General features: G+C 40.5%; 1 protein-coding gene across 1 annotated transcript in view; it reads left to right on the top strand.

Annotated features, from left to right (window-relative positions):
• The first annotated feature begins 6,935 nt into the window (after nt 1-6,935).
• LOC114053737 (phospholipase ABHD3) overlaps nt 6,936-14,928 on the top strand; it is a 36,555-nt gene continuing 28,562 nt past the window's right edge. The window contains exons 1-3 of the mRNA XM_027876874.1: nt 6,936-7,166; nt 7,877-8,040; nt 9,240-9,422. Coding sequence (XP_027732675.1) covers nt 7,020-7,166; nt 7,877-8,040; nt 9,240-9,422 — 494 coding nt within the window. The 5' untranslated portion in view covers nt 6,936-7,019. The remainder of the gene's footprint in view (nt 7,167-7,876; nt 8,041-9,239; nt 9,423-14,928) is intronic.

Here is a 14,928-nt window from a genome sequence, read left to right as displayed (position 1 = left end):
GCTCTACAGTCTAGTTTGGTATCTGGTACTGCTAGGCCCCCTTCCTTTCTACCAGCCTCCTTTTGCTGAGGGCGTCTTCTGTTGTTGTGGACATCTCCTGTTATTGTGGCTATCTCCTGTCTGACCTCCAGCCTCCCACAAAGGAGGAGATGTGCTATTTCATCAAACTAGCCACCTGCTACTGTGGTGAGAGGAGAAGGTGCCATTCCATAAAGTCTCCAGCTTAGTCTCCTGCCTAGGTCAGGGAATGGAAGGTGGGGAAAGAGAGTAATACCTTTCTTTCTGCTCCAAGTACTTGCTTTCAGTCTGAACTAAGATTCTCAAAGGCCTCCACACTGAGGCCAAAAATGTATTGACTTTGAAAATCTAAAATCTTCCCTTAATGATTAACTCTCTCCTGATCAAACCTTCCCATGCTAGTGATGCCAAACCCCTGTCAGTCATCATCCAAACTGCATTCCCTCTCCCCCCTGCCAGATCCCTCAAACACTACCCTGCCATGTCCCCTCTCAAAGTTATTACCTCTTCCACTGTGTTCTCTGGAATGCCTGGTCCACATGTTTTCACCTTTAATCTTTTCCTTTCCCACTCTCTCCATCTTCTAGTTCTCACTGAGACTTGGCTACCTCCTGATAATTTACACAGCCTCCTTGGTTGCCATTTCCAGCACTGGTTGTACTATAATTCCTTCCCCCATCTCACTGGTTGAGGTGGGAGAGTGGGGAACATTCCATGCTCTCCATTACTACTTCCAGGTCCTCCCTCTACCACCATCACTCACTAAACTCTCCTCCTTTGAGGTTCATTCAATCCACATCTATTGCCCAATCAAAATTCTGGCAGCTGTTGTCTACTGACCTATAGGACACTCCCCTTCTTTCCTCAAAGAATTTCAGTGCTTGACTTTCATTCTTTTCTCTACTCCTCAACTCCTGCCCTCATAACAGGGGAGTTCTATATAAATGCTGATGTATTTCCTCAACACCCTAACTTTATAATTCCTTAACTTGCTCATTTCCCACACACAAAGATGGTCATATTCTTGATCTTTCCATAACCCACAATTGAACCATTTCCATCTATTTGATAACAATCAGATAAGGCATTGCCATTCCACATTTCCCTATGCCTTACAACCCCAAACACTATTCTTTGTCTACACTCTGACCTCCATGTTATGATAACTATGTCCTTTGACCCCTCAGTTCTCTTCTAGACCATTACCCCTGCACTAGCTATACTCTTTACCTTTCTCCATCTTGACCCTTTGGTGAACCAGTTAAACTAGATTCCTTTTCCCTTGGGTCCCTTCTGCCCTTATCACACCATTGATTTTACCCTGCCAAACCCTAGCCTCAGATCATTCCCACCATCTGCTGCTTTCACTCCTATACATGTGCTGCTAAATGAAGGTGAAGAAAATCATAAAATGTGCTATCTGGGTCGACTACAAATTTATATTACATAACCTCAACTGAGTCCTCATTGCTGCTAGACAATCTTTTTACACCTCCCTAATTAACTCACTATCTCACCCACCACGGTGGCTCTTCTGAACCTTTTCATTTCTCCTTAAAACTCCTATAGCTCCTCGTTTCCCTCCAGTCTTTTGGGTCAAAACTCTTTGAGAATGCCATCTATAATAGGTGCCTCCATCTTTTTTCCTCCTACTCTCTTCTTTACTCTCTCTACAATCTGGCTTCTGACCTTATCATTCAGCCGAAAATAGTCTCTCCAAAGTCACTAATGATCTCGCCAAAACTAAAGGCCTTTTCTCAATCCTCATCCTTGTTCTCTTTGATGCTTTTGCACCCTCGTTTTGATATTCTGTTCTCTCTAGTTTTTCAGGACACTACTCTTTCTTGGTGCCCTTCATACTTATAGGAACACTTCTTCTCAGTTGCTTTTGCTGGATCTTATTTAGGTCTTGCCTACTAACTGTGCATATCTCACAGGGCTCTGTCATGGGCCCTCTTCTCCTTCCCTCTCTGTACTATTTCACTTAGAGATCTCAGTAGCTTCAATTTCCTCTCTATGCTGATGATTCTCAAATATACTTATCTAGTTCTGAACTTTGCTGACCTCCAGTCTTACATCTCCAACTGCCTATTAGACATCTCGGAACTGCATAGCTGATAGATGTCTTAGACTCAATGTGTCCAAAAGTGAACTCATTATCCCTCTTCCTTCTTCCAAACCTACCCCTCTTCAAAACTTAGCTGTTACTTTTGAGGATACCATCATTCTGCTAGTCCCCCAGGCTTGCTACCTTGATGTCATTCTCAATGCCCCACTATCACTGCCCTTATCCAATCTATTGCAATGGCCTGTCAATTTTACCTTCATGTCTCTCACATGTGCCCCCTTTTCTCCTCTACTGTCACCACCTTGGTGCTGGCCCTCATCATCTCACGGCTGGACCATTGTAATAATCTGCTGGCTGGTTTCCCTGCATCAAGTTTCTCCCACTTCAATTCATCCTCTACTTACCTGTCACAACCGTCTTCCTAAAGAAAAGGTCTGGCCATGTCATCCTCCCTTAACCCCACACAATTAACTCTAGTGGCTCCCAATCACCTCCAGGATCAAATATAAAATCTTCCATTAGTCAGTCAATAAACATATTAAGTGCCAGGCACTGTACTAAATGCTGAGATCATAAAGAAAGACAAAAGACAATCCCTGCCCTCAAGGAGCTCACAACCTAATGTTTGATACTCAAAGCCCTTCATAACCTGCCCCCCAACCTTTCCAGTCTTTTTACACTTTCCCTCCCTCCACATATTCTTTGATTCAGTGACACTGGCCTCCTTTCTGTTCCTCAAACAAGACACTCCATCTGCTGACTCCAGGCATTTTCACTGGCTGACCCTCATGCCTGGAAGCCTCTCCTTCCTCATTTCTACCTCCTATCTTCCTTCAAGTTCCAACTAAAATGTCACCTTCTACAAGAAATCTTTCCTGATGTCTCTTAATCTAGTGCCTTCCCTGTTTACTATTTCTGATTCATCCTGTATATAGCTTATTTGTACAGTTACGATAGAATCCTCGTAAAGCTGCCCCCAGTCCCAATATTCTAACTTCCTTACATGCCCCATTGAACCGAAGGCCCACTGCCCCTAACTAGCCACTGTCCCCTGCCCTCCCCCAACTCAATATCATAACTTCTTCACATATGCCTCACTAGAACAACAGGTGTGTCCATGAACTCATATTCCTCACAGAAACAACAGGCATGTCCATGTGATGGGATCCCAGCCACTACCTCTAGCTAGCCACTGTCCTCAGACCCATTCCTCAAAGTTCCCACAGAAACAGCAGGTGTGTCCATACACTCAACCACAACCTCATCTATCTAGTCTTAGACAGGACCACAATACTCAGCCAATCAGAAAGCAGCACCACCAGGATGCCCAAACAGGATGAGGACCTCAAAACAATAGAAGGGACTTTCCCTAAGTAGGCACCTGCACAGTAATAGCAAAAGCTGTCCTTTAGGTGAACTTATGATGCAAAGACGCTTATTATAATATTATCATACATACATACATACCCCCCCATGGGATGCATTATGGGAAATCGCATGTGCAGTTCCACTGAGGCTGGGACCCCTCCCCTATTACCTAATCCCTTAACAAACCCTTCCTGCCTTTTTAATATTCATAATTTCGGTTACGTAATTGCATCTTTATCCTATAAAAATCCCGTCTTGCTTTCGCTAAAGTTGCTGGTTCTTCTTGGAACTTAGCCCACTTCATTAGAGGCTTCAATCTCAATAAATGCCTTTACTTGGATTAGGGGTGGTCTGATTCTGAATTCTTTGAGACGGTTCCACCACAATACATTATGAAACCGTAACAGTTACCTCCCCATTGGACTTCAAGCTCCTTGAGAGCAAGGACTGTCTTTTACCTTCCTTTTGGGATTTTCTTGGCATAGATATTATAGTGGTTTACCATTTCCTTCTTCAGCTCATTTTTTACAGATGAGAAACTGAGGCAAACAGGGTTTTGAAGTCCAGAAGGTCAGAAGCAGAGACAAAAGAAACCAAAAGGTGTTCAGTTAAAAGTCCAGGAAATGTGAGGGTTGAGTTGGAAGTCAAAGGTCAAAGGTTGCAGCCTAGCCATCAGCAAAACTTCATGGTCAAAACACAAAGTAGAATATTATGCAAATATAGGAGAAGCAAGAGGTTCAGAGGTAAAGCAAATAGATATTGTTTGAATTTCTTTACTTTTCAAGTGGTGGAATCTATGAACGATGGCATAAGCAGAAAAAAATGTTTGTCCAAAAAAAGAAAATGGAAACTTTGTCCCTCCTGTTTCCTTTTCTCCTCCTCCTCCTCTCAAAAAGCACACAGGTTAAAGACAGTCCTTGCTCTCAAGGAGCTCGAAGTCCAATGGGGAGATAACGTGCAAAAGATGCAATTACATAACAGAAATTAGGCAATTCATAAATATTTGTTGACTGATTGAGATTCTTGACTTTTCATTTCTTCAGATTAATTTTGTTTTTTTTTTCTAGTTTTATAAATTAATCCTTTGGAAGTTTGATTGGTACCCAACTGAGTAAGTAAATTCATTTAGGCAGCTTTGTCATTTTTATTATATTAGCTCAACCTACCCATGAGCCATGAATATTTCTCCAGTTATTTAGGTTAACTTTTTTTCCCTCTAAAGCATATTTTATGGCAGCTGGGCGGCACAGTGGATAATGTATAGGAGAGGGATCAGATGTCCAGATGATTTGCAAGAATAGCCAATTAGGTAAGTAGTATTGAACAAAGCAGAGAGAAGTCATTGCTGAGTATTGAATAGAATGGTGTCACAGTTAATTTTCTTCTCGATGGTCAAGGTTTAGCCAGCCAGGCACCTAGCTTTTTCCTCTTTTCTCCTGTTCACCATTAAGTCATTTCATTGCTTGTTACCAGAGTTAGGACAAAGCATTTGTATGCTTTAGGTAAGCTTTCAAAATTCATTAAGTATCACTGTGCTCTGGAGGCCTTGAGTCTTCATTAGGCTAGGACATATGTCTTAACTTCATCAAATACATACCTATGTACTATGGAAAATTTGATTTTCTGAAATTAAAAATGTGTGTTTAAAGTAGTATTAAAAAAAACCCAGCCCTCATCGTTACCCCCTTGTATACCCCTAATCCCAGCCCTGCTTGTTCTCATTAGACTGGAGAACAGAGTTTTTATAACTGAAATATAGTATAAGTAGTAATGGGGGGAGGGGGAGGTAAGAGGTAAGGAGATATTAAGTTGATGCTTAAATTCACAATATTTGTGTGTGTATATACGTTATATACGTACATATATATCCATACAGATATGTATTATTTATCTATATCTTTAATCTAGACTCTCTAACCTTACACTGATATGAATGATTAAGGGTGGATATTCTTAAGATCTTTTTCCCTTTACAAACGGAAGAATACATTAATACATTACATCTCTATCATCCCTGAGGCCAGAAGGTCAAGTTTTTGTTGTAGTCCTTCACTTTTAAAACTGGGTTAGGATGTTTATCAGAGATATTTCGATACTTATCTGATACGAAATACACTATAAATATAAATATTCTTTCCCTTAAAGAATATGTTAATTAGTTAAGCTTATACTGACATTTGAGATTGGGACTAAAAGTGACACGTTAAAAAAAAAAAAAGCCTGAACTCAAAAAACTGTTTAGATAAACTAAAGACGCTCACCGCTAAAGCAAACATGTATCATTTTCTTTCCAGTGAATGGAATTCCTGCCATTTTCAAGGGTTATCTGTTGTTTCATCTAATCCAGATTTTTTTTTTTTAAATTTCATGTTTTTTAATTTAAAAACTAAGGATTATTTTACAGGGTGTTCCAAAATGTAAGTGCAGTTTTAGGCTTTGATAGCTTTTGGTACAGCCTGTACATAATTTTTTCCTCAGAACAACTACAGATTTAGAGGTAGATTTACATACAGTCCAGCATATCTGGTTTATCACCTAAATATGAAGACAATTCATAATGCAGAATTCTAATCCCTCCCTCTGAGCCTTTTCGGATGCCTAATCAAATGTCCTGGCTTTTTTCTTGTTGCTATAAATAAACTCAGGAAAATCTACATCCCAAACCTTTTCCTGTGTCCTGGTATCAGATGACCAGCCTTATTACAAAAAGACGACGATATATTCAGTTTCGATACTGAACCCTGAGTGTTCAAGAGGCTTAGATTCTGGAGGTCGTTTTCGTTCTGACCCATTTCACCTATTTAGGGGAACACATCAGGAACTAACTTCTGATCCATGCTCGTGATGTAGAAAGAGTAAGCATTTAAACATGGTTGTGTGCTCCTCTTTCTATTCAGAGTAACATTTCTAGCCTCTTCCTCCTCTCTCCCGCTGCCCCGCTCCTCTCCTGTTGTTCTTTGCAGGCCATAGCTTAAGTGCCTTTCTCTTCACTTCGCGCATCGACTTTCCCAGCACTTTTTCCCCTCACCCCGGAGCCCGTGCTCGGTCCTGGACTTGCCCCCCAGGCTCCTGAAGCCTTTCCCGGGCAGGGTTAACCCACTCCCGGCAGGAGGTGCTCAAGGTCATAGCCGCATATCATTGTCCGGAGGCCAGGAAGGGGGGGCTGTAGCCTAACTTTTTTATTATTTAGCAGTGACCCCAAGTTGACTCCCTTCCCAGGAGGGCATTAAATGGGGTCGTTTTCTGCTGTTCCCCGCCCCCCCTTCTCCAGACCACCCCGCCTGCAGTCAGCCCCAGGCTCCTGCCTGCGCCTCCGGAAGGTTCCTTAGTGGCAGGCGGGGGCGGCTCCCCGTAAAGCCGGGGAGGAGCCGGCGGCGATCGCACTGGCGGGCAGGGCGGGCGGTGACGGCTGGCCCGGGCTACGTCTGCTCCTCGGCTCTGCCCGCCCCGCTTCTGTAGGCGGAAACGGCCCATTTCTTCGGTAGGAGCCGCTGCTGCGCGCTTTCCTGCTGCAGCCGCTGGGGCTCCGGTCCTCTCCATCCTCCGGAGCCGGCGCACGATTGGCATGGACCTGGAGATGCTGTCCCGGGAGTTCTCCCTCTATCTGGAACACCAAGTCCGGGTCGGGTTCCTGGGCTCGGGCGTGGGCTTGTCTCTCGTCCTGGGCTTCAGCGTTGCCTACGCCTGCTACTACCTGAGCAGCATTGCCAAGGTGAGGTGGGGTGTGGGGGACAGAGAAGCCCGAGCGCGCCAGGTGGGGGGGGGGAGCGGAGGGGGGGGGGCGGGGGGCGGGGAGGGGAAACAAGGTGCGTTAGCGAGGCCGAGGAAACTTGAACATAGCTACGCGGGGCTGCAGGTGACTCTAGCGGGAGGCACCTGGTTTGAAAAAGAATGAAAGGATGACTGCTTTCTCCAAACTACCGGCATGCAAGTTGTGGCCAGAGTAAATGTTTTCAGCATGAAGACGCGGGAAACGCACCCTTCTCCCCGCGCCGCATCTCCTGAGCTGCCCATATTCAATCCCTTCTGGCGCTAAGGAGCAGCAACCCAGGTCTCTTGCCCAAGAAATGCCCTCGACCCTGGCTGACCGCAGAGCACACCCGGCCAGTGTGCACGTCGTGCTGTCACTGGGTTCCTTTATTATTGGTGACCTATGGCACCGTTCTGTGTGCCTCTCTGAAACTTTTGGGAGTTTTTGGCGTGGCTTCCGGTAGCTCAACCTACACTACCCCCGGGCCGTTTCAGAAATAAAACTTGCACGGGCTAGTTCCAATTCATTTTGAGTTCTTTGCCGTAGGCCTCATAGCAAATGTAGAGAAAGAGAATGAACGTGTGTGAGCACTTACTGGAATACTAACAACACTGGGTTTGGTTTTTTTTTGTTTTTTTTTTAAACCTTTCACTGTTATCGGCCTTTCCTAGAAACCCCAACTGGTGACAGGGGGTGAGAGCCTGAGCCGCTTCCTTCAGGACCATTGTCCTGTAGTGACAGAAACCTACTATCCCACCATTTGGTGCTGGGAGAGCCGGGGGCAGACTTTACTGAGACCTTTCATCACTTCTAAGCCCCAGGTGCAGTACAGAAAGTAAGTAGATTTACTGTTGTTGTTTTTTTTCTCCATAGCCATCCTTACTGCCTTTCAGGAAGGGAACCCACCACTATACAATGCTTGGGTCTTAGTACTTCTGTTTAGTAAATATAGTACGTGCACTAAAGGTGTGTGAATGAAAGGCATCCAGGCCCAGAAATAAGTAAAGTAATTCAAATGGAATAGGGATGTTCCCAGTTATTGCCATTCTACTAAAATTTTGACCTTAGACTTAACAAACTATTTCTAGAATTAAAGAAGTGTTTTTGTACGTGTTTTCCAAGAATTGATTCAGCCGTCCCCTCAGAGTAGCTAAGTCCTTTGGTGATGTGCACCATAGAAACAGAAAGATAGTCAGTTAATGGTGCAAAAAAAAATGCAAAATATGGTATTCTCTGTGAGCTTTGACATAGGAACTTCACTTATGTACAGAGATCACTTTATATTGGTGATTGAATTGATTCTGATAGTAATGACCTTAAGGCACTAAAGACAGTCCAAAATGTAGCAGTAACCAGGAGACAGAGATGGTGCCTATTATTAATTTCCCTGAGTCATCTAGTCCTTCTGGAGTTCCTTTTGTTGCCTGGAACTTCAACTGTTTGGGAACATAGAGTGAGTGAATTGATGCTTTCTGATGGGTCCTTTAAAATATTTTAAAAGTGGCATCTGTTTACTTGATACTGATAGGAGATAACAAGGTTTAGCTGAAAGCATAAGGCTGAATTATATTTATTTCTAATTCACTGATCTCCTAGATGTACTTAATCAAGTTGGAAATAATACTGGCTATTCATCCATTTCATAATGATGGGAAAATATGAAAGAATTTGGACTTCTTTCAGGAACTGAGAAAATATTAGTTGTAATAATCATTACATAGCATCTTTTTTATTCAGGCTGCTAAAGATAACTCAAAACCAAATGTTATTAATTATCATAATAATGTTGTATTGAAAGAAAGTGGTTTTTATGTGGCTTCTCAGACGCACGAAGAAATGTAGAAAAGTATAACTAATTTTAAATGAACTAGTAATGTTGTAGACCTATGATTCATAAAATTAAGATTAACAATAATAGTAAAATTAAGATTCATCAAAGAGGTGATAGTTATCAAGTTACAGTTATTAAGATAGTTATCGAGGCTACAAGGCTATAAAAGAGAATCATTTTTGTCTTTTGAATTTTTTTTAAAGTGAGCTAATTAAAACAACAGATGGAGGACAGATTTCACTGGACTGGTTTGATAATAATAAGAGTACGTGTTATCTGGATGCTAGCACCCGACCTACTGTCTTACTGCTGCCTGGCCTCACAGGAACAAGCAAAGAATCTTACATCCTTCATATGGTCCAATTCAGTGAAGAATTGGGATACAGGTATCATTGAGTGTTTTATTCTAGCTAAATTAAATAGATGAAATACATGATTATGATGATGATGATAGATACATTTTTCCTATACTGGCATAATTAAAACATCCCTTTATACAGGATGCTTTACTCCCTACCTCTAATGCTATTTACTTTGGAGTTGATTTACAGAGCAGCAGGAGTAGATGATGACCTAGTTGGCACTATGAAGAACCATACTACAACCCTTTAAGAACACAGTTGCATTCCTAATGTTTCACTAAGTGCTTGGTTTAGGAAGGCACAACTTTTTTCTCAAGTGTGAGGCTATATCCCAAGTATGTAAAAACACTTAAAATCTTAGAGTTTGTTCCAGAGTCATTCTTATCATTTCAGAGTTGATTCACCTCTCTTATGTCTGACCAAAGGTTGTGGGCTTATGATAGTCAAGTGCTGCTGCAGCATTGTTTTGGTGGCTATACTTAGCCCAGTTTCCAGGCATGATTTTAATTTGCACAGGTACCTTGGCAACAGTAAATTTTAAGTCCTGTTTCTATTTATCTCTGCATCCTAAAGCACAAATATTGGTTGAATTAAGTTGAAAGGGACTTTTGCATGTGTGGTTAAGTCATTTCAACACACTCACACTCACAAATAGTAATCCCTGTTAAGGCTAACTTTGAAGAGGAAGGACATGGACATTTTATATGAGGAGGATCTAAAATTGAGTAATGCTTTTATCCAACTCAGAACAATTGTACTAGGGGAAATGGAGGATGAACTTGTCAATAAAAATCCCTATACATCTTTATTCATACACTAGGGAAAGGAAATTCTTCATTAAAGTTGTATCAACTAGTTGACTGACCTTTTTGTATAGAGATAGGGACTAACCCTGTGATTTCATTGATTTAGACTACTCCTGGGTGAAGAAACCCCCTCTGCCAATGCAGGTTAGTCCTTTCTCTGCTACTCATAGTATTAGAGCGTTGCCTGGAAAACTAAGAGGTTAAATGAGTTGCCAAGGGTTATATAGCCAGTATGTAAGGGGCTTAGGGACAGCTAGGTGGTAAAATGGATAGAGTGCTGAGTCTTGGAGTCAGGAAAACTCAATCTTCCTCAGTTCAAATCCGGCCTCAGACACGTACTAGCTGTGTGACCCTAGGCAAGTCACTTAACCCTGCTTGCCTCAGTTTCCTCATCTGTAAAATGAGCTGGAGAAGGAAATGGCAAACCACTCCAGTATTTTTGCCAAGAAAACCTCAAAAAGGGGTCATAAAGAATCAGACAGGACTGAACAACAACAACAACAACAAAGGGGCTTAGAAGAAGAGCTTGAACCCAGTGCTTTCTGGCTCCAAGGTCAGCTTTCTATTCACTATGCTTATGCTGTCTTGTGCCTTTATATAAAATGTATCTTGTGCACCAGGTAACACTCTTAGAAATTGTAATAGTTTTAAATATCAGAATTGTAGTAGAAGGGAAATCTTTAGGCATGATTTCAGCATCCATTTATGTTTAAAGTCTTTAGTCAATCAGGCTGAACTGTAATGGCAGATCTAAGTCTTTGTTAAACATTAGACTTGGACAGAAAGCATTAATAAGGCTTTTTGTAAATGTTGAAATTGCTACTTCTAGGCTTGGCCTGAATCATTTTCAAAGCTGTTTTTTAAAAAAAAGTCTCTTGGGACTGGACATAAGCCTTAAGTTGCTCGTAGGCAAAGCTTCCTTCTGTCACCTGAACTGTCACAGACCACTGTCAGGACCCTGAGGCTAAAAATTTTGCCCTGGGTTTCCGAGGTGTAGGAAAGATCCTAGCTTGCATATATCTCCAGTGTTAACACTGTGATCCAGTCACCAAATATGTATTGAGCACTTAATATGTGCAGTTCTCTGTGCTAGGTACTGGGGGAAATTGAAATATACAAATATGTAAGAAATAGCCTCAGGTCTTAAGAAGCTTATACTTTGGCATATAGAATAGGGGGGATTGGACTAGACCATACTTTACTGCCTCCAGATCCAGCCTATCTAGAAGCTAGTTTTAGATTGAGACTTTGGATCCAAGACCAAGCTTGAAAGTAGCAGAATGAGTGAATAGACTTTGATCATCATGCTTACTCACTAGCCTTCAGTAACCTCACCTATTATCTCTGAGGAGTCTTAGAATCCAGGTCAGGGCCAGGTACATAATAGAAAGAAATGCTTCCTGGGTTTCAAAGGTCACTGAGTTAAAAATAGGCTGGAGGTTTGGGAGATGGTAATCTCAGGATCTGTAAGTAATAATGATTATTAATAATAATAATATAGTGCTTTAAATTTTTAAACCATTTCATTTAATCTTAACAACAACCATGTGATATAGGTGCTGTTATTATCCACATTTTAACTGATGGGGAAACTGAGGCTGAGAGCGGTTAAGTGATTTACCTAGGGTCATAGAACTAATAAGTGTCTCAGACAGAATTTGAACTCAGGTCTTCCTGATCCCCAGTCCAGCACTTGATATTGTACTACACTGACCTAGGGGGACAAACAAGTTCTAGGCCTCTGACTTGTTGAAATTGAGGGACTAGGGACTGTTGTTAGACATGTGGAATACTCTGTACTGGTGCAAATTGGCAACTCTTCTGTAATTTGTGATCTTAGAGAGCTGCCTGGAGATACTAAGAGGTCACGTCATTTGCCCAGGATCACACAGTCCGTAGAGGTCAGAGGTAGGGCCCAAGTTGTTCTGATTCTGGGACTAGCTCTCTATTTTCTATGTTCCTGACAACTCATCTCGTTGCGAGGTGTTACTGGGCTTTAAAGCATTTAAGGAAATTTATGAACTTGATTGTCTTTATGGCACCGTTTAATTCATTACTGTTTAGATGTAATTTAGGTACTTGAGATAGTTTGGCTCAGCTTGTGGAGTAAAATACTAGATTTTAAAAAAATAAAGTTTTTCTTCTTTTAGTTAACAAATTCTTTATAGTTTAACTAAAACACACAAAAGCTAATGCCTATTATTTTCAGGTATATTATACTTGAAGCCTCTTCAACTTCTAATGCTAAATTTCTATGATCCTATGAACTCTACTAATTTGAAACTTAAAACAATTAAATGAACTTGGCTTGAGTTTTTCACACTGATAATAAAAACAAGGGTTTATTAAACATTGATTTTAAGATTATAGGTAGACTGTCTGGCCTACATAAGAGAACAACTGTAGCAAATTAGATTACAAATAATTGATAGATATGTTAGTTATAAATCAAACTTCATTACTCATGCTCTTATCCATGTAAATACGCTTTTGCCAGTGTAGACTGCAATCCATCTACCTCTACAAATTGTATGTGGTAGCTTTTCATAGCCTCTCATAAATACTCCAGAGAGGATATACCCAGAATACTAGAAACCTATTTTAGGGCTTTTAACCTTCTGCAGGTAGTGTTGCTGAGCCTTCTCTGAGATCTTTTAACATCACAAGGATGCCAGTTAAGTACTTGACCTTTTCATTTGTTATTTCGTGCTCTATGACTGGCCCAATGCTTTTTTCAGTCATATTTCCTTAATGACAGTTCTTATGCCACTCTTTGTATACAGGTTATTCTTATTGTTGTTGTTGTTCAGTTGTTCAGTTTTGTCTGACTGATTGTGACCTCATGGACCATACTGTCCATGGGGTTTTTTTTTTTAGCAAAAATGCTGGAATGGTTTGCCATTTCCTTTTCCAGACAGGGTTATTCTTAGAAAATCATGAAAACAGATTTCCCAAGAAACTATATTGAGTTCTCTTAATCTAACTCATATTATCATATATACTTTTAAGTAATATAGTTACTTTGAACATTTTGCTGACATTTTCACTCCAAAACAGGGAAGAAAGGAAATTCTTGTAGCATCTGGATGCTAGGCTGCTGTTGTTCTTAATTTAGCTATTCATTTAGCTATTCATTTAACTACTTAGACTCATGATCTCATGAGTGCAGGTACTACCACTTGTATAAGTCACAGTCTCTTCACACTTTATCATGCTGTGTGATTCTTATCTACATCTTTCTCTAAATCATCCTTAGAATACCTAACAAATGCGCTATAGTCCTTTCTCTGGTTCTTTTAATATCTTGATGGTACCATTGTATCACTCAAACTCTGTCTGTGGTTTTTCATTCTTGTTACATGATCAGTCCACTTCCCTTGTTTTAGATGTCTTTTTTAATTATTTGTTTTTAGTTTTCAACATTTACTTTTATAAGATTTTGAGTTCTAAACTTTTCTTCCTCCCTCCCCCCCTCAAGATAGCATGCAATCTGATATAGCTATATGTGTACAATCATATTAAACATATTTCTACATTAGTCATGTTGTAAAAGAAGAATCAGAACAAAAAGGAAAAAACATGAGAAAGAAAAAAAGAGAAAATAGTAAGCACCTATCTACATTCAGACTCTATAGTTTTTCTCTAGATATGGATAGATAGCATTTTCTATCATGAGTCTTTTGGAATCGTCTTACATAATTGCATTGCTGAGAAGAGCTAAGTCTGTCAAAGTTGGTCATCGCACAATGTTGCTGTTACTGTATACAATGTTCTTCTGGTTCTGCTCACTTCACTCAGCATCAGTTTATGTAAGCCTTTCCAGGTTTTTCTGAAATCTGCCTGCTCATAATTTCTTATGGAACAGTAGTACTCCATTACATTTTTATACCACTACTTGTTTAGTCATTCCCCAGTTGATGGGCATCCCCTCAGTTTCTTATCCTTTGCCACCACAAAAAGAGCTGCTATAAATATTTTTGTACATGTGGGTCCTTTTCCCTGTTTTTTGATCTTTTTAGGATATAGACCTAGTAGTGTTATTGCTGGATCAATGGGTGTGCACAGTTTGATAGCCCTTTGGGCATAGTTCCAAATTGCTCTCCAGAATAGTTGGATCAGTTCACAACTCCACTAACAATGCATTAGTGTGCCAATTTTCCCACATCTTCTCCAGCATTTATCTTTTTCCTGTTTTGTCATGTTAGTCAATCTGATAGGTGTGATGTGGTACCTCAGAGATGTTTTAATTTGCATTTCTTTAGTCAATAATGATTTAGAGCATTTTTTTCATATGACTAATAGATAACTTTAATTTCTTCATCTGAAAACTGCTTGTTCATATCCTTTGGCCCTTTATCTATTGAGGAATGGCTTGTATTCTTATAAATTTGACTTAGTTCTTTATATATTTTAGAAAAGAGGCCTTTATTTGACAGTGTCTTACATTGCACTGTGAATGTAAATATGCTACTGCTCATATTTACCCTGCTTCTTTCCATCACTCTTAAGCACATTCAGTAATCTTTGAGATTCTAACCCTCAGTTATTTCAAGGACTCTCAGAGGAAAGAGAGATTAAATATGTCCTGTTTTGCCCCAGAGAGAAAAACATAAACAATAGGTATAAGTTTCAGAAAGGCAGATTTAGGTTCCATCTAAAGAAAAACTTTATAATTTTTAGAGATGTTGCACAGTGGAGTGGAATGGGCTGTCTCAGGAAGCGGT

This window comes from Vombatus ursinus, unplaced genomic scaffold (assembly GCF_900497805.2).
Source record: "Vombatus ursinus unplaced genomic scaffold, bare-nosed wombat genome assembly UNPS02014812.1, whole genome shotgun sequence".
NCBI lineage: Eukaryota > Metazoa > Chordata > Mammalia > Diprotodontia > Vombatidae > Vombatus > Vombatus ursinus.
The sequence above is the reverse complement of the archived record's forward strand: the minus strand, read 5'-3'. Positions and strand labels throughout refer to the sequence as shown.